Source organism: Labrus bergylta, chromosome 3 (genome assembly GCF_963930695.1).
Source record: "Labrus bergylta chromosome 3, fLabBer1.1, whole genome shotgun sequence".
Taxonomy (NCBI): Eukaryota; Metazoa; Chordata; class Actinopteri; order Labriformes; family Labridae; genus Labrus; species Labrus bergylta.
The window spans coordinates 25,672,518-25,695,985 of NC_089197.1; the positions used below are offsets into that span (position 1 = coordinate 25,672,518).

The window sequence follows — 23,468 nt, forward strand, 5'->3', positions numbered from 1 at the left end:
GATTGTGAATGAAAGTAATTACTTAATATTAGAGTAAAGCCGATGAAAGATAAGGTCTGTTGTCTTCCATTGGAGTCAACAGCGATCACAGAATTAAACTACAAACACTTGTTGTGGTTTAGTGTTACCTCTTTTATTTAAGACTGTTATTGGACAAAGGGACTACTAACTCAGGCTCTTTATGTCTTTCTGTGATTTTTAACTCGGCTATGAGTTATTGAACCAGATGTCTACAATATTACTGCTTTCAATGCACGGAAAACTCATTTAGCTGCAGCAGTGTTTGAACAAGTCAAATTGACCTATTTCATATCAACAATACAGATCAAATCATCGCTCCTAGACAACACATTTCTGCATTAGGATTCAACAATAATAATAAAATAATGACCCAAAAAAATCATTTTGCAAAATAGTTGGAATTGTTCCACAGAAAATGCAGCCCCAGCAATCTTTTTATGTTCCTCAAGCAGATTGCAGATGGGGAGGGAAGCTGCAGGAAAGCAAAATGCTGAATGGGTCAAATTCCTAACCGACACCAGGAAGTGGTTTATCACCATGTCAGACATTTAATACACAAATTTCACCATCACAGAAGACTTGTTTTTGACAACATGTTTGCTGAACCATATCTGCTTTGTTCCATTCTATATCCACAATTGCAGGATGTATTAGATATGTGCAGGATAGGAGCTGTTCTACCCCTGCAGCAGATATTCATTTCGCTGCTCGTCTGCATGTTTTTCATCTGTCCTTCATTTGTATATCAGATAACTTCCTCTTTGAATAAGGAAGGATCAAAAAAGTGTATTGCAAAATCCAGCTGTTGCAACATCTGACAGCTGCAAAGTTTTTCCCCCGTAATTATTGAAACTCTCTTTTTATGGGATATTTGGTTGTCAGCTGTCAAAATTAGTATGCAGTTGGCATTGCACTATTTTAATGGTGAAGAAGAATCTGTTTTGTGGCTTCATGGCTGATTCCAAAACACGTATCTGTTTAAAACCCTTGTTGATTACAAAGTGTGGTTACAAAAATATGGATCCCATTTTTTATTGGGCAAGGAATTCTTCAGACTTTTCAACACTATACAATACCTCTAAGTACTGATACAAGGATGCAATTTGGTTGAAAACGTATAATTTTAAGTTAAATATTATGTTATCATAGCCCATAACTCCTCAACAATAGATTTTGGATTCATATATGTATGTGTTACGATATTTAAGACTTTCTATGTACTATTTACACCCACTCAGAGAATGAATGTGGTTCTAAGTATGCAAGAGCATCCCAAGCTATGATTGTGTGCAGCTAAAGGTTGATCTCAGCATGATGCCTACGCCTTGGGCTTTCCTCCTGTGCTGCATAGTCACTCAGATCAATGCCTTCTTTGACTGTACTTCACAGGGTACAAGGTGTTTCCAGCAGACAGGAGACACACACAGCAGTCATACAAAAACAACCAACCTTGCCTCACATCTCAGACTAATCTCTGTGGAATGTCTCTGTGACAAGACTTCAACTCAGTCTGGAGCTTTGAGTTTGGTTGGCCTCTTTCTGTTCCTGAGGAAAATCCCATGGGATCAATCTGTAATTAAGAAAAAAATGCCCTCAAGCGTCATATGGCAAAACAAATCATACAATGTGAATGCAAAATACATGAAAGAACAGCTGATCCAAAGATTGAAGCAACACGACTTAACAGTGTGGGAAAGGGGAAAACTCCCAAAAATCTGGCACTGTCCTTCCACAAGGAATTTCACTCTTTTTCCCCCTTATAAACTACATATATAAGTATATATAAACTACATTTACCTCTCTTACCCTCGTTACATTGTAAGGCCACAGTCTAATGTGCAGAAATGATCAAGATGTATTTGTCTTTGCCAAACATTTGCCTGTTTATGAAATAGGACATAATGTTTGCATGTATGTTTGTCTGGTTACTGATTCAGAGATACTTAAGACTGCAGTTCTACAACACTTAAAACCTAATGTCCTTTCCCTCAGCAATCCATGTTAAGAAAACTACCACGCAAACTGCTGCCTTTGAAATCAAAAAAAAGAAATCTGATTTTGCCTGCATGCAGTCCATGAATGTAAGCTATAAACAGGCTGTTTCAAATCCCTCATGAATGTGTTAACTAATGACTTTTTTCTCTCAGAACATTTGTGTAATTGAAGGTCTCAGAGTGCAACAGTGCTTTGATAGTTCTCACAGACAGCAGCACACACAGTGTTGTCTTGGGAGCTCTGCATGTGTGCATGTGTTTTGTGCATTCAGTGTATGACAAACAGCAAGGGGGATTAGGGGTGGAGAGAGGTGGTGTGTTCGTTTGTGTACATTTGGTGGGAGGAAGGTTTTGAACACTTTCCCTATTTACCTCAGTTAATTTATTTAAGGGTGGGGTTCATAAAACAAAATTACGAATGTATTCAACACGTAAACATAATTTAATTAAAGGGGCTGCATCATGTCATTCAGATGAAGTCATATTGTAAATTGTAAATTACCATTCATTGCGCATGAACCGCTAAAAATGAACCGCTAAAAATGATGTGTTTCTCTCTCAACAAGAATTTATGGTATTTTTTGCACTGGCATTCCTTTTAAAGCAACCTGTTGTTTATTGTGCAGATTGCATCATCGGTCTTACAATTAGGCTCTCCCATCTGCAAATATTTATTGTATATTTAAAGGCATAGTGACTACAAAACAAGCCTTTAAAACACCTGTGAAAAATGAAGGTCATGTTGTCCCTATCTATGCTTGTACAAGAGAAATGAATTTAAGTCATTGAAAGTGAGAAGTGTTACATGTCTGAATGCCTTTGCAGATGGTAATGTTGACTCTGGATGCCTAATGGAGCCCTGGCTTCTGCAGGCCACGAAACATCACTAGCACTAGGGCCATGTGGAATGTTGTCTGAAAAAAGAGTTTGAGATTTTTTCACAGTCCATTGTAAGCAATCAGGCAAATAGAAGCTTGCAGTTGAACAGTGCACAGGCATTTCTTTCCAGAAGGCAGGAAGCAATGCTCGGTCAACTGACGGGCGAGCCAGCAAACCGACAAGAAATCAGGACATACTCTCATAGCACTAACAGACGGTAACACCACCTGTGGGTCTCCTGAAGCCCACTTTTTGTCTCCTGAGTGTAATTGCTGCTGCATGCACATTCAATCTCCTCTACCGCTGGCAGCAAAGACTTGCAGATGCTCTCAACTCCAGGTGTACTTTTCAACACTGCATCTGCCTTGACGCTCACTCCGGAGCTGTACCCAAAAGCAGGAGGATGCTTATGATTTATTGACAAGGCTACAAGTGGTTTGAGTTTGAGCTGCTGGTGGACGAGGAAGGGTTTTTTCCTGTGTGGCGAGCTGTGGCATCTTCAGAATGTTGTCTATTTTTGTGGCATGTTTGGTATTTGTCCTGCTGGGCTCAGGGAAAGCCCAGGATGCCACACAGACTCAGGGACAGAGACAAAATCGGGGCCAGGGGCAGGAAGCTTCTGCCACTCCTTGGAGGCAGGTGATTCAGTGGGAGAACAATGGTCGGGTATTTAGCCTGCTTAACAGTGGAGCTGAGTATGTCCCCGCTGGGGCAGGGGCCCGGGACAGAGGTTCCAGGGTGGTAGTGGCAGATTCTCGTTCACGCTCCTCTCGTAGACCCCAAGGTGGAAATGTCCGCCGACAGGCTCCATCAAGAGGATCCTCTGAGACTGTCCGGGGGCAGGCAAGGCATCCTTTTGGCTTCGGACAAGTGCCTGAAAACTGGAGACAAAGTGCTGGTAGCACAAGAGGAGGCCAGTTCCAAGGATCGTCTAACACTCACTTCAGGCCATCCACAGGCTCTTCATCCTCATCATCATCATCCTTTTCTTCTTCTTCTTATAATGTACCATCCTACCAACAGAACCCATTTCCTCAACAGCCTCCCTTTCAACCAGTACCTTATGACCCTAGTTTTGTTGAAGGACCTGTCAGGAGCTATGAGCCACCTTTCCAGCCTGTTGTAGGTGGAGGATATGGTGGTGGAGGATACGGTGCTGGACAGGGGTACACTGGGGGAGGGTATGTCGGGGGTATTGCCCCAGTGCTCCCAGGCTCTCCCTCTGATTTTATAGACGATAGCTACCGCTACTACCAGTCATATGGCTATGCGCAGAATCCTGTGGTTCCTGCACGTGCTGCCCAGCCACAGCTTGCAGATGGTCTGGACCACAGATACACTCACAGTCTCTTCAACGGGGACTCTGGTCCGGTTGCCCCTGCTCCAGACCCCAATCAGGCCACCCCTGTGATAGTGGACAGGACAGGACTAGCTGCTCAACCACAAGTCAGGAGCCCTCAGTATGAGCAATTCCCCCCATTTGGAAGACCCCAGCCTCCATTTCTGCAGCCCATCCCTCCAGTTAGAAATTCTCCAAACTCTCCCAATGAGAACCCCATTACGAATGTTGGGAGTGTGTACAGACCAGAACAGAGAGGTACAGTAAGCTTTTTGTTTGGGTTTTGTGAACTTAAACAATGAATTCTTTAATTCTTTCCTTGTTCTGGAAGTTTACCCAGATCTTGATTATATCAGGAGATGCTGTGACACATATGTTGGATCAAAATAGATTTACAATAGACTTCTGTCTTTGATAAAGAACATGCCATGGGATTTTTGTTACCACTGGACATGAGAATTTGAAATATGCACACCACCCACTCAAGAACATCAAGTATGATCATTTTTGTCCAGTGTATTTATTTCATGTATTACAGATCTGAGGTAATCAGACTGAAACAGCTGCTACAAATCCACCCTCTTTTTCAGTTTACAAACAAAGCAAAGTGAACAAAAGTTTCATATTTTCCCACTTGTATGGTTATTGAAACCAGGTGTTGAGCAAGCCCTGCCAATGCACAGGGAGCACACAGAAACGTCTGTGTTTCTGAGGGGAGTTCTCTGCTATATAAAAGAGGACTGGTTCACAAGGTGTGTGGTGTTTGGTAATGGTGGTGGTGACCTCATAGAGGGGCTGCTGGCAGGGGGGTGTTGGTGGGCCATGGGTGCCTCATGGGCGTGAGGACACAAGAAGGGAAAACAAGGGAGGGGGATACTGTACTTCACTACTCTCTGAGGAGGAGGGAGAGCATGGAAAGTCCCTGTAACACATGGGGTCTATTGCTTAAGCGACAGGAAATCAAAAATATTTACTCAGAGTTCAGGAGAGAAGAATGATGAAGTCAAAATGTGCAGTACCCGGCTTAAAAAAATGTTTCTTTAACTTTTCAGAGGTTTTTTTTTGTACTCCATTTAAGCAATGTATTTTCACAACTTGACACTGTTCTAAAGGGGAATACATTTCTTACTGTTAATGATAAGAATAAAATGGCTTTTAATGCCAACAACCTGTGAAGTTTTTCAGTGTCTGGACTGCCAGAGAAAGCTTCTGGTCTGAGCTGTGAGAAGATGAGTACCTCCTGGAAGATTCATAGTCTTTAAGTAATGCAGGATTCTTTGTATTTTACTCAATAATCTAAATGTGCAGCAGTCTCTCTAGTGGGCTGTTTGTCTTATAACTTAATTCATTAGACACTCCAGAGCTGCAAACAGATTCTACAGCAAAAAGCCAACATGTGTGCAGATGCACAAGTTCTCGCAGTAATCATTGTGATAAAGATTCAGCATTTGGGGGCTATAGAACATCTGACATTTTTTATTTCTCTGCTTAAATAGCTGCACAAATAGCTGAGGGCAGGGTAAGCGTCAGTGTATTAGCTGGCAAGCTTAACCATCAGCAGCTTAATTATACAAATAACAATGATAACATTTAAAGCAATGAAACAATACTTGGAGCAGAGCCAATTCCCAGACAATGCTTTTAATGTGAAATTGTTCAACAGACAATTTGTTTTCGGATAATAATTAAGGGTTAGAAGCACAGTCAGATTCACAAGGATGCTGGTCATAGCTTGGTATCTAAAAAAAAACAAAAAACAAGATTTATGTCTTTAGATTTTAAGTGGTCATAAGATACATCCTGACATCATATGTGCTAAGCTGAAGCAATAGATAACGCTTTTGGGTATGTTTTTTCAACTCACATTGGCTTTTAGAAAATGCTTTTTTGTTGAGAAATGATTTGTAATAAGAAAATTTCATCAAGCCTCATCCAAGACCAGAGACCAGAGCACCAATTTTACTATTAAGGAGAAGGTGTGCTCTTGAATATGAATTATTCACTTTATTATTTTGTATAATAAAGTATATAGTCTTTTGTATTTTTTCCCCTTGAGAACTCTCTAATTTGTATGATCAGGCAACCTGACAGAGAACAGAATAAGATCAACAATTAGTTCATCCTAAGAACAATTTAATTGGATGAATTCTGCAGGGAAAATCTCAGGAATTTTGCAGGACGATTTCTTCAAACAGAAAATGTTATGACATTTTAGTGTTACTGAAATAAATGTGTGTGTACTCAATTTGTCATCAAAAGTATAAAGGTTGACAATCTTGAATGTAGATGCGATAAAATAAGACTTTGTAGGGAGTATGAACTACATGAAACAGTGCTGATATGATGTTTCATTTTCAAACGACCTCAATTTATTTAAAATGGTCCAATCTGTCAGGTCTTTGCAACGTATTGCCTTTATCCTAAAGCAGTTCAGAGCAAGCCCTCATGTCTTTTATTGTGCCATATTAGATGCTATAAAATGCATGGCAAGATTCAGTTTCTTTTCTCTGTGCCCCACTTAGAGTGTGTGGCTTTGTCACATGCTGTCAAGAGCTGATCAGCTTTGACTTCTGAATACACTTTATCGCACTGAAGGAGACCCAATTTCACATTTCAAAAGATTAAGGGACAGAGAACAAAGCCGTCCTAGGGTGAGAAGAAAAAGTGGGGTTTTGAGAGCTGCGGTTCACACTGGTCTTACAGTGTTTACATGGTTTGCCTCAGGAAGTTTCCCCCTATTTCATAGGTCTGCCTCAGAGAGAGGGAGAGAGAGAGACACGGGGCCCCCAAAGGCAAAATAAGTACAGTATTTAAACTTGCTGCTTTGGGGGAATACACCTGGATGTTTAACATCGAAAATATAAAGTACAACACTTCCTTTCTGCTTTCCATAAATAGCTAAATCCCTTCATGCTAGTCCAAAATCTAAAGATAACATCTATTTTTCCAGTCCTTGGTTAAAGATTGATGCAACAGAATTTAAAGGTTGCACATCATTCATGTGGTTTAATGAAAGTTCCCAGGCTTAGATGTCAGATGGTTTGACTTTCACTTGCTTTAACAAGCTCAGATTAAAGTGTGTCTGGTCTTTGTGAGGCTAACAGAGAGGGGTGATAAGACCTCCACTCAGACATGTAAGGCCTGCTTTTCTTTTTTCTTTTCTTAAGTTTTTCTGACAGACTTGGCTCGTGGCCCACTTTGAAAAACAGCAATGATGTGAGATCACTGTTGTCTCTGTCTGGCTCTCTTGCTGTGTATCTGTACACCTTTGCCTCTATACCGCTCTTCATCCCTGACACTCGCAGAGAGCACAATATGAAAAACAGACACTGCCCTGCAACAAGCACCCCTGTGATACTCCAGCTTATATATTTCTGAGTTAAGCCTTATCCCCAAAAGATATGAGTAGTCATGTTACATTTGCTATGTTAAAGGTTTAGCTAAACTGACACATTCGTATTAAGAATGGTGTCAGGGAAGATCACATCAGTTTAGGCCAAGAAGGCCAATCTTCATCAGTATAGAATATATCCCAAATGACAAGATGGATTTTGTGAGATGCAAATTGTATTCAACACTGGAAGTAAATATATTGCAAATGAAGCTATGTGAGTCTTAAAATGTAGGGGTGTTTAACACTTGAGCACAGGTAGCCATAATGCTCCCTATCCCCAAAACCTTCTCCTTTGTGAGGGGCGAAGCAGCCTCATAAGAAAACCATGACGATTATCTGGAATGGACAGTAATTGAAGGCCAATATCTCTCTAGAATGTAGAGTGACCTCCCCGTAAACCGCAGGCTCTGTTGCCCATCATATCCTCCATCAGCACCATCATGAATACCAAGTAATGAAAAAACTCATTATAGATATGAAAGAGCTCTTCTTTTTTTGGATGTTCCTGTGGAGTGTTAAGAAGGGCTGGAACTCTAGGAGATCAAAAGGTGACCTGACACAGATAAAACCATTAATGTTTGATTATTGAATTGAATCAATAGTGCTTTAAATGTAGTTTACCATCTTTAACAACACTGTTTTGATATAGTGTGTATTATAAACTTTGTGTTGAAAATGTTCAATAAGGACAATGTTCAGATTATTTAAGTAGTAACTCCTGTTTTCAGTACCTAGGGAAGATTTGTGAGCAAATATCGGTTACATGTCAAAACACAGGGTAAGCAGTGTGTTTTTCCTTTCAGGGTTACCTGACCTGGTTCCTGATCCCAACTATGTCCAAGCATCCACATATATCCAAAGAGCCCACATGTATTCTCTCCGCTGTGCTGCTGAAGAAAAATGTCTCTCAAGGTAAATTCATTCTGCTTGACCTCTATTTCCTTCATGGCTTTCTTTTTTTTTTCTTTTTCAATATTTCACTCATGTTTCTGGAGGGATCATTGTAATGTCAACCAATCAAAATCAATCTTTTCCCCCTGTACTGAAGTTAAGAGTTTTAATTTAAGCAACACATCATGTTGCTTAAATTAAGCAACATGATGTTCATGTTAATGGTTCTGCTGAATCTCTAATGCTTTATGGCTCAGTGATTAACACACACACACAATGTTTCAATCCAGTTAATTCTTTCCTGTCTTCTTGTAACTCTCTGACAGGCAGGTGTTCAAATTAATAATTAACAACAAATGAATGCTTCTTTTAAATACAAAGTTAACACTATATAGGTTGCTTCACCTTTGGGTACCATTAACCATCAAGTGAACTATCCACTATACTGTATAAGGCAGCCTAAAGGAATACATTCCTTTGCAACAATAATTTATGATGAAAAAATGGACCCAAAGCACAACATAAATGAACTTAATCCTGCTCACCTTCAGGGATTCAAGCTCTCGTTAGTTTCATTTGTCTGTGTTGTCGGATATAGCATCCCCTGAGCCCCAGGCCTGGACCCTGTGACTGCCTCTGCACTAAGGACACTATTGAAATTACTGACGAGTGCACTCCCCATGGCTGCTCTTTTCTCCCCCCATCCCCATCACAAGCACATCTATCCTTCAAATCCCTTTCATATCCTGTCGGAGTTTGTAGCAATCACCGACAGATGGCCTGTTGTAATTTGTGGTACACTCCATTGTCAACAGCAGCCACAAGATGAATTGCTCCGATCTTCAGTGGTAGTGTGAACTCGAGGTTCTTTCACACAAAAAAGGAAAGCGTGCAGCAGAATGTTCCCTCTGCCAATGTTTAAACAGTGTATTTGGGGAGCTGGTTGTAATCTGTAGATTGAATTATTTAGTAGATATGCTCCTGCCTCCAAGCCTTTTCAGCTCTCTTCTTCTTTCCTTTCTGTGTCTCAGATGTGAGAAACACACATTCCTAGATTCCTTTTGCCCTTTCCCTCACTGTTTTTTATCTTGATGAATGTGTTTGCCATCCAGCTCAGCCTATAGCCCCGAGACCACTGACTATGATGTAAGGGTCCTGCTGAGATTTCCACAGAGGGTGAAGAACAAGGGGACTGCTGACTTCATGCCTAACAGGCCGCGTCATACGTGGGAGTGGCACAGCTGTCATCAGTAAGTGCTTAATACAACACAGATTTGACTCAATCAGTAATTTATCCTTTATTAAATACACCATCAGTTGTTGCAGAAACCAAAGACCTAGTTAGCCATCATTATTATGTCTGTCTGATTTTATTCTTGTTGGGTGGTTTCATTTATGTAACTAATTACTGTTCACATTTGTTGGTATTTGTTCATCTCATTAACCATGATGCAAGGTTAGTGCAATATTATAAAATGGACTGATGGGCCTTTGGTTAAAGTTTTGATCTGATGGCTTGTTCTCAAATTTGTAAAATTCCCTGTTGTTTAGTTAAAGTGAAATTGCTCATAAACTTTAATTGATGATCGTGGTCAATTAAGGATGACGATAAAAAGCGCATTGTTGTGGTAAAATTAAAACTATTTTAAATTTGCTCTCTAGGTACTAGCATGTTAGTAAAGTCTTTGTTCATAAAAGAAAATAATGACCATCCTAATTCACATGCAAGGAAAAAACTATGTCTTAATGACTGTATTCCTATCTGAGAGATCGTCATGACCCCACTATTCAATATCTTGGCCTAAACTGTAATACTATATTAACTTTTCATCTTCACAGGTAAAAACTGTCCTATACTAGCACTGTACATATTCGTAATGGTTCTTCAACCTGTTATGTACAACAAGGTTATAACATTATGATTGATTGTGTGGCTGTTGCTTTCTATTGATTCCATTGAAGGATACTTTCCTGCTTTATCAGTGAACACAGTGATTTCATTTGGCAGTTTGTTGATAAGGAATTGTTTGCACACACCTCTGATTAAAACCTGGAAGTAGCTTCTACACACACCAACTACGCTGGGTGAGTTGGATGTTCCACCGGCCAAAGAGCCCCAGTCGGCCTCATTATATCTATATAGACACCAGAAGAAGAAAACCCACAAGTTGTACCTTTCTGACTGTAAATCTTGAATAAAACAATTGGGGGCAGTTACAGTAAATCTCCAGTGATTGACTACACTACAAGCATGGCCTTGGTATTACCATTTAAAGGCTTAGGTTCATGGTGGGTTGTTAGTTGGTGAAGTTTTCAACAATATGTGCCTGTCAGGGGCAAAAGCGGGTACATTTGTGGTCTTAGTGTAAACGCTTGTAACTGCCCAAAATGTATCAGCCATTTGAGCCATGGCACAGGCGTTGGCAGAGAAATTGTTTTAGAACAGTACTGAGTGACAGTACTGTGCTCTATTGAGTTGATGTGGCTGAAGTCAACAGCATTTCATTGATGATTTGTTGTCAAATGCCCTATAAGATCTGTATTGAACCCTTAACTGTGATATTCCAAGATAATACTAGTCATTGTAAACTGAGAGATTTCTCATGTATTACATTTCCTATCTTGCCTTTATCTCAGTTTCAGCAAGTCTGCTTGCTGACATCAGAGCCAAGCTCTGCTTTACTGCCCTCATCTTGGAGGAATGTTGACTGGCCTCTGAGATATGCAATGTTGTTGCTGTCAGACATCAGTCTGCATTTACACAGGAGTTCCCAGGAGGCACAAAGCCAAGACAATCATTCCATGGACTGTGTGATCAGAATGACAAATCAATCCATTTTTCTTGTCAATCTGACACTAGATAACAGAGCTGATAAAGTATGATGGCATGGATGTGGGTTACTGGGACAGGGTGTTTGTTAACAAATAAATCTCTAAAGGGGAACAAAGTCTCTTACTCATATTCTCAATATAAACTTTTCCTGCCCCACATTTTCATTGGATGAGCTGCGAAGTTGAGGCTTTTTCTCTTTATTATATTCACCTTATTCTTTTTCACTAAAGTATTGAAGGGCGGGGGGGGGATCCTCAGGAGAATTACTGGCAATTCAGGAAATTTTACAAAAAAGACCCAGATTTCTATGGAAGCTTTTTTCACTCTGATCAGTTTTTTCTCACAAAGGTTGAACTTTATTAATGTAAACTTTGTGGTCAGAGATCAAGGCTGCTGTTTGCACAGGTGCTTGAATATGTCTTAATATCCTGGTTGCACTTCATTGAGGGCAAATGTCAAGACACTGCTAAATAGTTCTCAAAGAACCAACTACAGTTCTGTGAATTTTACAACCTGAGCTGTGATCAACAGACCCTCAACAGAAGTCTTGTTTGTTGCAACACAAGTGGAAAATGACTGAAAAACTATGAAGAAGGATTCAAATGTTTTGTATATTACTTGTACAAGTTATTCTTGTAAAACCCTGTGTGTCTTTCCAACACGACATTCTCTCAAGGTGACATAGTCAGAGAGGAGTTCCAGGAATCAAAGAAGGCAGGAGACCCTTACAGGCACTCTCAAGTCTTTTTCTCTGCTTCCTGCACAGATACTTTCAATTTTAAACACACACATAGACATAATGGATAATCATCTCAAGACTGCCATGAAAAGATTGCCAGTTTTTCGGGAACACAAACAAAGACTGTACTTCAACCATGACTACAAACACTTGAAGAATTGCACAAAAGGCCGTTTACAGGCACATTTGCATGTGAATAGAGGCAGAAGAATATGAAAGGGGTGTTAAACCAAAGGTAAGACCGACTGGTTTCTACCTGAGAGACGCTCAAAACTGATTGCCTCTGAAATGGAATGAATGAGTCTCTGAACGGTCACTTTCTACGTCAGTGGAAAGTACCCACTTTTCTGTCCAAGTCATCCCTCAATCGTTAATGGCTGTTCCAGTAAAAGCTGCTGCTGTCGAAACACGGGCCATAAAGTAAGGCCAAAGGGCAATATTTATATAGTCTGAGTGTGTCTGACTGTAAGAGATCCAGTGCTTACCTCACCTGCGGCAACTACTTAAGTCAACACCATTTAAGTGGCAATTTAAGAATCAAAATTAACAGCAATATGACAGCAGGATGAAAAAGTTCATGGTTGTGTGTTGTCTAAAAGATCTAATCTTTTTGTTAAATGTCCTAATGGTGTGTTTATGTGCAGAAGGAAATGAGGACGTTTACAAGCTTATGGCTGACTTTGTTCATATGACTGAGATTGTCTTTGTCTCTATCAACACTGTTTCTTGTTTAATTAGATACACTATATGTAGCTCATCGTGATGTGTGAGATTGCGTCAAGGTTGATTGACATTAGGTTCATTCATTAGTGTTTGTTGTTGTCGCCAGGGCTTTTGAATTTTATCATGGGTGTTATGAAACTAAATGTGTTTGGTTGTTTTTTAATATTAAAACAACAATCTTTTTGATTCAGTACAATGTCACAGCAAACAGGTTCTCCAAAATAACCACACAATTCAACCTCCTACTGTAATTTTTTTAGGTTTCCAGTTGACTTAAATGTGGTTAATAGATTTGAAATTACATGTCTAAAGAAAACTTACAACACTGCTATCTTAGATGATCAGGTTAGAAAACTTACTGTAGACATAAAAAACTTGAGCATTTGCCAAATGATGTCATGTTTCGAAACCTAACAGCCATGGCCAATGTTTATGACATGAAGTTAGCGGAAAGTAGTGGTGGGCGATATAACGATCTTAGATCGTGAAGGATTTGAATGTGCTGACGATCTGCCAAAGCAGAGAGATCGTAGAACCGGGCTAATGTGTTTAGTCTATCAAATAAACATTCTATGCCAAGTCCCTCTATGAATTAAACTCTTCTTTCAGTAAAACTTACTTTGATCATGTGTCACAGAATAAACACTGTATTATCTGAAGTTAATCCAATGATGTCATAAAAAACATCAGAGGCGGGGCGCTGGTGGCGCAGTGGTTAGGGCGCGCGCCCCATGTATGGAGGCCGTAGAATGAAAAAAATCGTGATAAAATCGTGATCGTGATTTTGGCAAAAAAAAATTTGTGATATGAAATTTTTCCCATATTTCCCACCTCCAGTGGAAAGGTAAGTGTTATCACATTGAATGTGCAAATGTGGAAAAACAAATTCTTCAATTGCTTAGACTGTAGGCTGCAGTGCAGTGGCTAACCCTCTCGCCTCACAGCAACAAGCTTCTTGGTTTGACAAGGGCTTTTCTGTTTGGTGTTTTCATGTTCTTCTAGCCTCCTCCCAAAAACATGCTCCTTAGTTTAATGGTTAGCTCTAAATTCCCAGTGGGTGTGAGCATGAATTGTTTTTTGTCTCAATATGCAAGTCCGGTGACTGACTGGCAACCTTTCCAGCTTGGATACGTTTCAGCCCCACACGAGCCCTAGCAGAACAAGTGATATAATTAACAGATGTATACTTTGACTGCACTTTGTGATGTCATTCTATTTAGTGCAAATATGTTCTTGAAAAAAGTGATTAGCCGCCTGGGTCACTTTGACATTTGGGAGAAGTCCAAGACAAACACATGCATCAGTTTAATCTGCAGATGATTTTAAACGGAGCAGCTCATTGACACAGTCAGTCGCTGGAAGTCACTGGGTTCATATTCAGGTTCAGTTGTGATGATCAGTGGCCATGTGCACCCAGGCTTTCATAAGCTGCTAAAGCTGTGCAAACAAACACACTGCAACCATCACACAAGTACAAACGCTGCAACACACACAAGTACAAACGCTGCAACACACGCACGCACACACGCACGCACACCTCTGATCTTGCAGACAGATACAAGCTAATTAACATCATTCATACATCATTAGGGTGATAATGTTGTGCTACAGCAATACTTTATTGTGGCCATTAATTAGTGTCCATTGTCCTTTGGTATTTTATGATGTGTTCAGTCAAGGTGCAACATCACTTAGAAGGATGTGAACATATGAGGTCAGTGGGTTGAATAACCAATGATATAAATTCTGTTGCATTTAAATGTGTGCTTTAACTTTAATAAGGTATTCTTTAAACAATGGCATTGTAATCACAACTTGCTTGGAGTTTTCTAAGGCATTTAAATGCATAGCAGATCCCACTGGTGACTTTAAACTACTTGGGATACATCAAAGACGTTTGTTTCACTTTCAACTACATTCACAGTCTTTTGCTCGGTTTGACAGGCACTACCACAGTATGGATGAGTTCAGCCATTATGATTTGATCGAGGTCAGCACTGGGCGGAAAGTGGCAGAGGGACACAAGGCTAGCTTCTGTTTGGAGGACACCACCTGTGACTTTGGTCATCTGAAGCGCTACGCCTGCACTGCTCACACTCAGGTAACAGCCAATGAAAGACAAAATTATGACAAGCAGTTTTTGTCTTTGTGTGATGGTCAATTACGATCCTACGAACACTTCATTTCATTATCTCTTTTCTTAAAGACAAAGTCAATATCCATTCACTGTAGTTATGCTATGGTTTTCACTTGGTTCAAACCAAGTGAAAACTACAAAATCTCTTGTGTTTGTGTAATTAGTAACATATTTGTTACCATAGTCAGTTGTTGGGCCTTGTTTTTAGCTGCCTTTATTTATTTATTTTCAACTGTTTTCAACTCAGATCAATATTCCTTGTGAGTGTCTCTCCCCCTGCTTTGTTTCCACAGGGTCTCAGTCCAGGCTGCTACGATACATACAATGCTGATATTGACTGCCAGTGGATCGATATCACAGACATCCAGCCTGGAAACTACATACTAAAGGTAGGAGTCAAGTGAGAATCCGGTGTGCTTGGACAAGGCCAGTTTGTGGACAGGACAGGATTCAGATATCAGGGAAGTACAGAGAGGTCAAGTTCACCCAAACAAATTGATCCTGGTTATAAAATAGTTAGTGAAGTTTTTAGGTTTCCAGAGCTTTGTGGAGGTATGTAAGATTGCAGCAGTTCATGACTGACTGGCACTTGTTTCACTTCTTATTGTTTTATTTTTTTAAACCCTCTGTGTGTGTGTGTGTGTGTGTGTGTGTGTGTGTGTGTGTGTGTGTGTGTGTGTGTGTGTGTGTGTGTGTGTGTGTGTGTGTGTGTGTGTGTGTGTTATTAACACCATAAACACCCCATTTTGAAACATAATTGGGCTCATTAGCTCTTTGTTGAGTTTTAATTATTGTGGTGAATTGTCATGTGCCCTCTGTTCTCTGTTTCTCAGCTCCAGGTTAATCCAAAGTTCTTGGTGCTTGAATCAGACTTTACCAACAATGTGGTCAGGTGTAATATACACTACACTGGACGATTTGTTACAACAACCAACTGCAAGATAGCACAGTAAGTAAGACAAGCTTTTATAACAGCAGTATGAGGCAGTGGGTTTGTTTTTTTTGCATTGCATTGCTCTCAAATTCTGAATCTGGAAAACCTGAAAGTCTTCAGATTTTGTCTAAAGAGCAAACCACAAACCATTTTCTTACGGAGTTACACTGAACCACATGCCGGGTGGCCGCTTAGTGCGGTTTTATGAAGAGCCTCACTGTGTTTTGAATTACTTAGAGGACTTAATGGGTTCCTGGCTGAAATATTTGATGATATAATGAATGAGGTACTCATTCTCCAGTTAAGATTAATAACCTCTGAAACTTTGATATTTTCCCCTCAAAGGGAGATCTCAGGGAGTTGAACTTTTAAATAGCTCTATTAAGAAATGTATCATTGCTTTCAGAATTGCTATCATATCCTCTTAAAAGACTTTATATAGAGAGTAGATATACATGAGCAGAGCATCATTAGCTTCAAGTGCTCATGCCGGTCTCCCTTAGTTTCACTGGCAGAGTGAAACATACACTCTGAATATGTTTGACAAAGCATTTCCAGAGCTCATAAAAAGATGGATATAATGACTACTGATGCCAATAAATGAACTAAATCAGAAGATGTGATGAGTTCTAGTTCCATTATTAGTGTATGGATATTTGTATAGTTCCTTATTTGGAAATACCTCCCCTTACATCATACTAATGTTTATAATGATGTATGTCCAGTTTGTCCACACTAATATATCCTACTTGCCCAATGTGGTACAATGATTGAATATTAGAAATCAGTCTTTCCATAAATATCAGATTATTAACATGATACCCTTTATGATTGCTCAAGAATGAGATACATTTTGAGTTGTAAAGTACACAATAGCACATAGCACACAATAGCTCACAATCTTATTAGCTTAACGCTGCAGTTAGAGAAAATAACCTTGTTCACTTATGTAAGATTGCATGTCTTCATAGACTTGTGCATGTTTAAACCCCTTTACAAGATCCTCAGTTCAGAATTAGTCAGTGTGAGACATTGATGAGTGAGGCGTAGACATTTTAAAAACAATTAATCTGGCAACCATTAGCTGAATTAGCTTGTTGGAGATCTTTTAGCAACAGTTGTGATTTAAGATGGCAATGATTTTTTTAAAACAGTTTTGATCAGTCCTAATGACTTTTGCCTTAAATTGTGGCCCTTTTGCTTTCATTATCTAATTTTCAAATCATGTATACTGCATTAGTTGCAGTGCGAGAACATAAGGAGGGCGGGGCTTAAAACAGTCAGTTATAAGTCTATGGCATCTCTATAAACCAAATCTGCAAGTAAATGTAGAATCTTAATTTGGGGGATGAGATGAGGGTTGTTGATGAAAGTGTAGCACCTGTGGTCCTAACCTGGTTGGATAAATAAGATACTAACATCAATCTAGGTCCTAAAAGAGTATGCACCTTGAATGACTCACAAAAGGAGTTGGTGTTGGATTGAACAGTTGACACTTTTTAATGCCTTTATCAGCATCAATAAACAGTTACAGTAGTGTTGTGTGTATAAACATAGAAACATATAAAAAAATAGAGTTCTGTGAAAATAAAACAAAATCAAAAGAAATTGTCCTTTCGAGTTGGACTCCCAGCTCGAATGCTCTTCTATAAAGAGGAAATGTGAGAAAAGTTCAACGTGCAAAAAGAGTTCAGCTTCGGGGAAAAATCCAGATGTGTGTGTACAATGTCAATGTCTACTATTACTACCCGGGTAGGTTAATAAGAGTGTATGTGTCTTATCTGGAATCAAATGAATGAATCAAGCAATCCGACGTCCTCTGAGCAGATCCTGCAGCTGGCCACACTGCGTAATCGACTCCCCTCAGATTCACGGGCTGGGCTCGCCATCAAGTTCATCTATGTTCTGGTACTTAAAAAACAAAACAAAAAAAAACCTACGATTAATTGCTATGTATCACAACAATTAGTTTTTAACAAAAATATACTGACTTGCAATGAATCACCATATGTCATGGTATTTTAGCAAATAAATGAATTACTCATCTCTTTAAAACTATTAACTCTCCATATTTCCCTTCTTTAAATTCTTTTAAATAAAGATTTTAATATATTGCATTTTAAAACATGAAAATGAATTAAATTGTAACTACTATTACACTTAACTAGTACATTTTAACAACCAAAATCAATTAAACCACATTTTAATTGTACCTTAAAATCTTTAAAGTGGCTAATTACAATTATACAAAGTGTTTTAATGTCAACAAAACAGGTGAAGTGTTCCTTTAAGGTTTCACTGTCTGTGCTGCTCTGAATGATACGTTAGCTTAGAGATTAGCATTAGCTACAGACTCGTTAGCATCCCGAGCTAGCATTAGCGATCTTTTTTAAACATATAGACAATGACATAAAGTGCACCAAAGTACAGTGGTAACATAGGAAACCCATCTCGTAAATCCGTTTGGTTTTTTAGTAAAAGTATCTGAACTTAAATATCTTATATTGTCCATTTTCTCACCAGAGAGGCTAGCTAAACATTAGGCTAACATGCTGACACAGGCTCAAACTCACCGGAGATTCATAAAAATAATAATAACTCGACGAAAGTTATCTTCCTCAAGGCTCACAACTTGTGTTCTCCTAAAAGACTGAACTTATTAACATCAAAACATTCTTTTGACTGGATTAATCAAGGTTTTTCAACTATTTTATGGCAATTTTTACCGGGAAAAGTTCCGTCTGCTCGTGGCTGTGAACCTCACGTCTGCAGGGTGATTGACAGGTCACAGGGTGATTGACAGGTCACAGGGTGATTGACAGGTCACGAAGCTGCTGCTCAGCGGAGAGCGCCCTCTACTGGGGAACATGGGCAACTGCACATATTTAAACAACATAAGGGTTTAGTAGCCCTATATTTCACATTGGTTACAAAAGGGTTAACATTTAATTTATAGTTTGAGCAGTACTGACCAATAGTATACAACAGGCTTTGTCTGTAAGCGGGGGAAACAAGTGTTTATGGAAAACTAAGGAGGTGGAAAATGTCACCCAGAACCTTTTAGTCTGACAAAATATATTGACTTTGATGATTTTGATATGAATGCAGATTATAGTCAAAGATGAACAGCTAATAGAGGGTTCTTTCTCTGGATATCCAATATCAGCTATCTTGTTACCTGCTGGCTACACTAGAAACACTGAAATACTGGCAAAGATAAGAAGTAAAGCCTGATCATTATCAGATGATTGCAGTAATTTAAACACTTTAGCTGTCAACCAAAATTAGAGAATAAGAGGAAAAGGACATATTATTATATTTAACAAATTGAAACAGGAAACATATTTGTGAATGACGTTTTCTATCTTCAATAATGATTATTCTTTTGTTCGTTAGTTTACAATAATTAAAGATTTATATCGGCAGTAATACTGTTTGAAGCCAGTCAGGTAGTTCATTTTGTAGAGCATTTCTTATTGCATTCAAGTTTCATCCTACAAAAGTGACTTTTGTTGTGTGTTTTGCAGGTCATGATCAGGAACTGGAAAGCTGCCACGCTAGAGTGACCCTCATTGCTATTCCATTAAAATGTGAATGGAATCCATTTGTTGCTTTGTTGTAAGCTCATTGTCAGTGATGTTTGTCTCTACTATTTTGCGCTGACTCTGTATACTGGGTCCATGACAAACAATGGCTCCACTGGCACTGAAGAGAAAGAGGGTTTGAATTTGACACACACACTCTTTTGCATAATACATATTGCAAGTTGAAATCCCAGCCATGTCATCCCATCCCTGCAATCTAATTTACAACGTCTTACCCACTTCATTTCTCATATTCTAACTCCACCTGTCAAGTTAGGTTAATGTTAGCACATGTCATTGACTTTTTTGACGTTTACTGTATCTGCAAAAAAACAAAACAATACATCTATGCACACCCCTGGCAGAGTGGCTCAGCTTGAACTATAAATAAAGCATGAAGTGGCAGCGTTGAGTTGAAAGAAGTCGTTCCAGACAAGTCAGGGTTCAGCTGCAATCCAACAACTAAAATTAGGGGACAGACTCTTTGCAGGTGCATTCATCCATACAGTGTGGGGACACACACAGATGCCCGGTGACTCAGAAGAACTATCAAACGTGTTAGATTTCGTTTAGTTTTTCTTCACTGCCTCAGCAGGTCAGGCCGGGGTACTGTGCTTCCCTGGACACATCTTTGTGTAATGTTAAATTAACGGCAAAAAAAAGGAAGACAGCAGGTCGTATTTGTATTTGTCAATGTCAACAAATTAAATGTCAACAAAGAGACAAGATGACTGCACTTTTGAAGAATGCATTTATATTTTCTTGCTTGTCCCATTTGTCTCTTTTTCTAATTTCAGTCAATTCATAACAGCTATACTGGCAGAAAGGCTGCTATCCTGAAACGACCCACAATTCACTGTATGTGTCTGTTGTCCCCTGGCCCTTTTTTTTTGTCTGACTACCAACACTGGTCACATGGTACATGTAAACCTTTTGAAGAATGTATAAACACATATTGATGCATGACCTTAAAGTTGTTCTTTTTTGTAACTGATTGTACTTTCTTTATCCAGATTGACTCTTACTGTTACTTGTGAAGCTCAATGATTTTATATAAATATATATATTCAGAATATGTTAACTTGAAATCAAATGATGGACTGAATTCAAAAAGGAATTAGCATCACAATGCAGAGCCTCAGAAAGCTGTCTTTACCTACCTCTCCTATGAGCTGTTGTTTCTTATGAGCTGTTTGGTTTCTAGAAGAACTCCTTCACTAGTTCACTGTGGACTCCTCTCACTCAGAGGCAGGGCACAGCTTAAACCTGCAAATTTCTTAAATTAGTAAAAAAAAAATTTTTTTAAAAAGCACAGGGTAAGGGAAGCAAAGCAAAGACATTTAACTTATTTCAGTTTTAGCAGATTTCAGTCTTGCTGCAGGTATTTCTACTGTACTTCATTTTCCCTTGAGGGGAAATGTAATCAGCAGCAATGCAGAAAATTGATGTCTCCGTTTCCAGAGACACCAAACAAATTCACATTTGTTGAAGAAGTTGATCAATAGCTTGTCCTCTTACATCATTCCATTGGATACTGCCTTGGGATTTAATAGTTTATACGGGGCAAGACGTTTTCCAAACAACAGCAGGGCACATAAACAGGAGTTAGTTATATTGCTGAGCAGTTGTGCAGCCTGCAGCTCACTGACTGGACCTTCTTGTTTTAGTTACCCCTGTAATATTTCAAACTGATCAAAAAGAACACACGTTTAATAACTATGGTAGAAAAATACTTACCGTATAGAGTATTAAATATGGGGGTTTATTACATAACGATCCTAGGGACTGTACCTTCGATATCTAAAAGTGCAATTGATGACGTTTAAGTTTTTGCTGTACAAAAATCTGGTTTCTACCTATGAATCAAACACTGATGGTGCATCAGAAGTAGTTTGTTACTGATAAAAATGATTCTGTAACTCTGCATTTCATCTACATTTCATTTCTTAAAAGAGTGCTTTGAATGAAGAGCAGCCCAGTCTTTGCTGTCTTGAAGAAAATTATGAAATTTGTATTTTCTGACGTAAACACCTGTCAAAAATGTCATATACAATAAATACATTTACACCTCTGCTGTGCGCTCTGAATGGAATATGCATGCCCTGCACCACAAGTGTCGATCATATGAGCCCAATCTGCAGGTTTACACCGAATAGGGATCAGCAGATTCAAAGGAAATTCTGTGTGACAGATAAGACAACTTTCTGAATCCATCCCCTTCATAGAAGATTAGGTGTGATTCATTTAATGCATTAAGGTATTTTCCTCAGTACCGTATGTTATTTTGTTATGCATGATTCAGGCAGAGATGGAAATTTGACCTTTACAAATACAGAAAACACTGAATACAAGATGCCTCCAAACACCTAACAGTGAATGCAACATCTGGGTGCTGGTGATTTGCATAAATAAATCAGTCACACTAGTTTTCAATCTTACCTGTTGATGTGATGTCACGGGGGGAAAAATATGATTCAGTCATATTTCAATCAGTGTCACAAACTGTCACCAGGCAACATAAGCCTGCTCTTCAGATGTGTTTTATTGATGGTGATATGACCATTGACCATATTATGTGTAAGGAGGCATTTTATGGAACAAAACAGAATGTTTCAACAGCAAGAGAGTCCCTTATGTTACCAAAGCTCTTTGGCTGGACATAAACAAATCATATTTTATTTATGTACAGTATGTAATTGCAAAAAAAGGTCACTTTCTTTTGCCTAATTTTTATCTTCATCGCTCAAACATTTCTGCAAATATATCCTGATCAAATGTTAAAAATGATTGGAAATATGTTAGAATCGTTCTTATAAATAAATTGTAATTTGAAATGGGAATGTTTACTTTAAAAAAAAAAAACATACTTTAAATGTGACTAATCTTTTAACAGAGAGGCACGGATGTTTGGAAACAACATTAGATAAAATTGTTGAGGAGATAAATGAATATGAATATGAGTTGTTGAAAAGGTAAACTGCTTTAAATATTTAGGAACTTACATCGATAGTCACCTCAAATTCATAGATAACACAGACTATGTCTTTAAAACAGCTCTGCAGAGGCTACACCTACTTAGGAAGCTGAATGAGTTTGGGGTGAGTAAAAAGGTTCTTGAAATGGTGTACAAGAATCTGGTAGAAAGTATTTTGTCTTTTAACATGGTTGCATGGTACGGGCATTTAGATGTTAAATGTAAAAACAAACTGACAAGAGTGGTCAATACCGCTTGTAAAATCATAGGGAAACCACAGATGCCACTTTGTGACAGGCATGTACTGAACATTAAAAAGAAAGCCCAAGACATAACAAGTGACCCTTCTCATCCACTGCTCTCCCAGTTCGAAGTGCTTTCATCAGGTCGGCGATTCAGACTGCCAAGAGCCACAAAAAATGTTTATAAAAAATCATTTGTACCAAATGCAATAAAATTATTAAATTCATAAAGGAAAAAATGACCCCCCCCCCTCAACTCTAACTGCACATTTTTTTATGAAATTACTGTTTTTAAACCTATAACTTTATGAAATGTATTAAAACTCTGGCTTATTACTATACTAAATTATTATTTTAAATTCAAGAACCATGCTGACTGTGATTTTGTCGAGGACTACAGGCGCTCTCCTGGTTTCCTGCTGTGCTTGAATGTTGTGTTGTTTGTCATCTGTCTTATTCTTGTGAAGCCGAAGACAATTTTCCACTTTGTGGACAAATAAAGTTCTATTCTATTCTATTCTATATATGTGATTTCTTAAATCTCACTCATTCGTTAGCCAATATGAAAAACAGGTCTGTTAGATAACTTTGTTAAATATGTTTGGTTTTAAAAACACAAAAAAATTCCCAGTGTTAGAATTTCCTGTCCTTATTATGAGAATCAAATGTGTGCTTGTTTTCATGTGCTGGTCTCACTCAAGTATTTTGTCTGTCCTAACAAAACCCTGACCCCCTGTGATGGGACTTCCTCCTCTGCACAGGCTGTTTGTTCAGGCCTCTTACA

The 23,468-nt window shown here is 38.8% G+C and overlaps 1 protein-coding gene and 1 long non-coding RNA gene across 3 annotated transcripts; one reads left to right on the forward strand and one right to left on the reverse strand.

Moving 5' to 3' along the window:
* The first annotated feature begins 2,969 nt into the window (after window positions 1-2,969).
* Window positions 2,970-21,540, forward strand: loxl1 (lysyl oxidase-like 1). Of its 2 annotated transcripts, XM_020643374.3 has the most exons (7): window positions 2,971-4,491; window positions 8,431-8,539; window positions 9,631-9,768; window positions 14,758-14,914; window positions 15,244-15,339; window positions 15,784-15,899; window positions 19,412-21,540. In XM_020643374.3, exons 1-7 carry the CDS (start codon window positions 3,399-3,401, stop codon window positions 19,416-19,418), a joined length of 1,716 nt encoding a protein of 571 aa, XP_020499030.2. In that variant the 5' UTR covers window positions 2,971-3,398; the 3' UTR covers window positions 19,419-21,540. The 2 variants fall into 2 exon arrangements, with proteins under 2 accessions (XP_065809101.1, XP_020499030.2); XM_065953029.1 differs by lacking the exon at window positions 19,412-21,540 and having other exon boundaries at window positions 2,970-4,491; window positions 15,784-15,903.
* On the reverse strand, window positions 17,366-18,692 carry LOC114921211 (uncharacterized). Its single transcript, XR_003809505.2, has 2 exons — window positions 18,611-18,692; window positions 17,366-17,795 (listed from the first exon to the last, which is right to left on the reverse strand). It is a non-coding gene; the product is annotated as an uncharacterized lncRNA (long non-coding RNA).
* Window positions 21,541-23,468: the final 1,928 nt, after the last annotated feature.

What these genes read in the sequence shown, in the direction of transcription:
- loxl1 (XM_020643374.3), top strand. Translation starts at nt 3,399, where the DNA reads ATGTTGTCTATTTTTGTGGCATGTTTGGTATTTGTCCTGCTGGGCTCA. An exon ending in GTACAGACCAGAACAGAGAG is followed by an intron (nt 4,492 to 8,430) that starts GTACAGTAAGCT and finishes TTTTCCTTTCAG; the next exon opens with GGTTACCTGACCTGGTTCCT. An exon ending in CTGGAAACTACATACTAAAG is followed by an intron (nt 15,340 to 15,783) that starts GTAGGAGTCAAG and finishes TCTGTTTCTCAG; the next exon opens with CTCCAGGTTAATCCAAAGTT.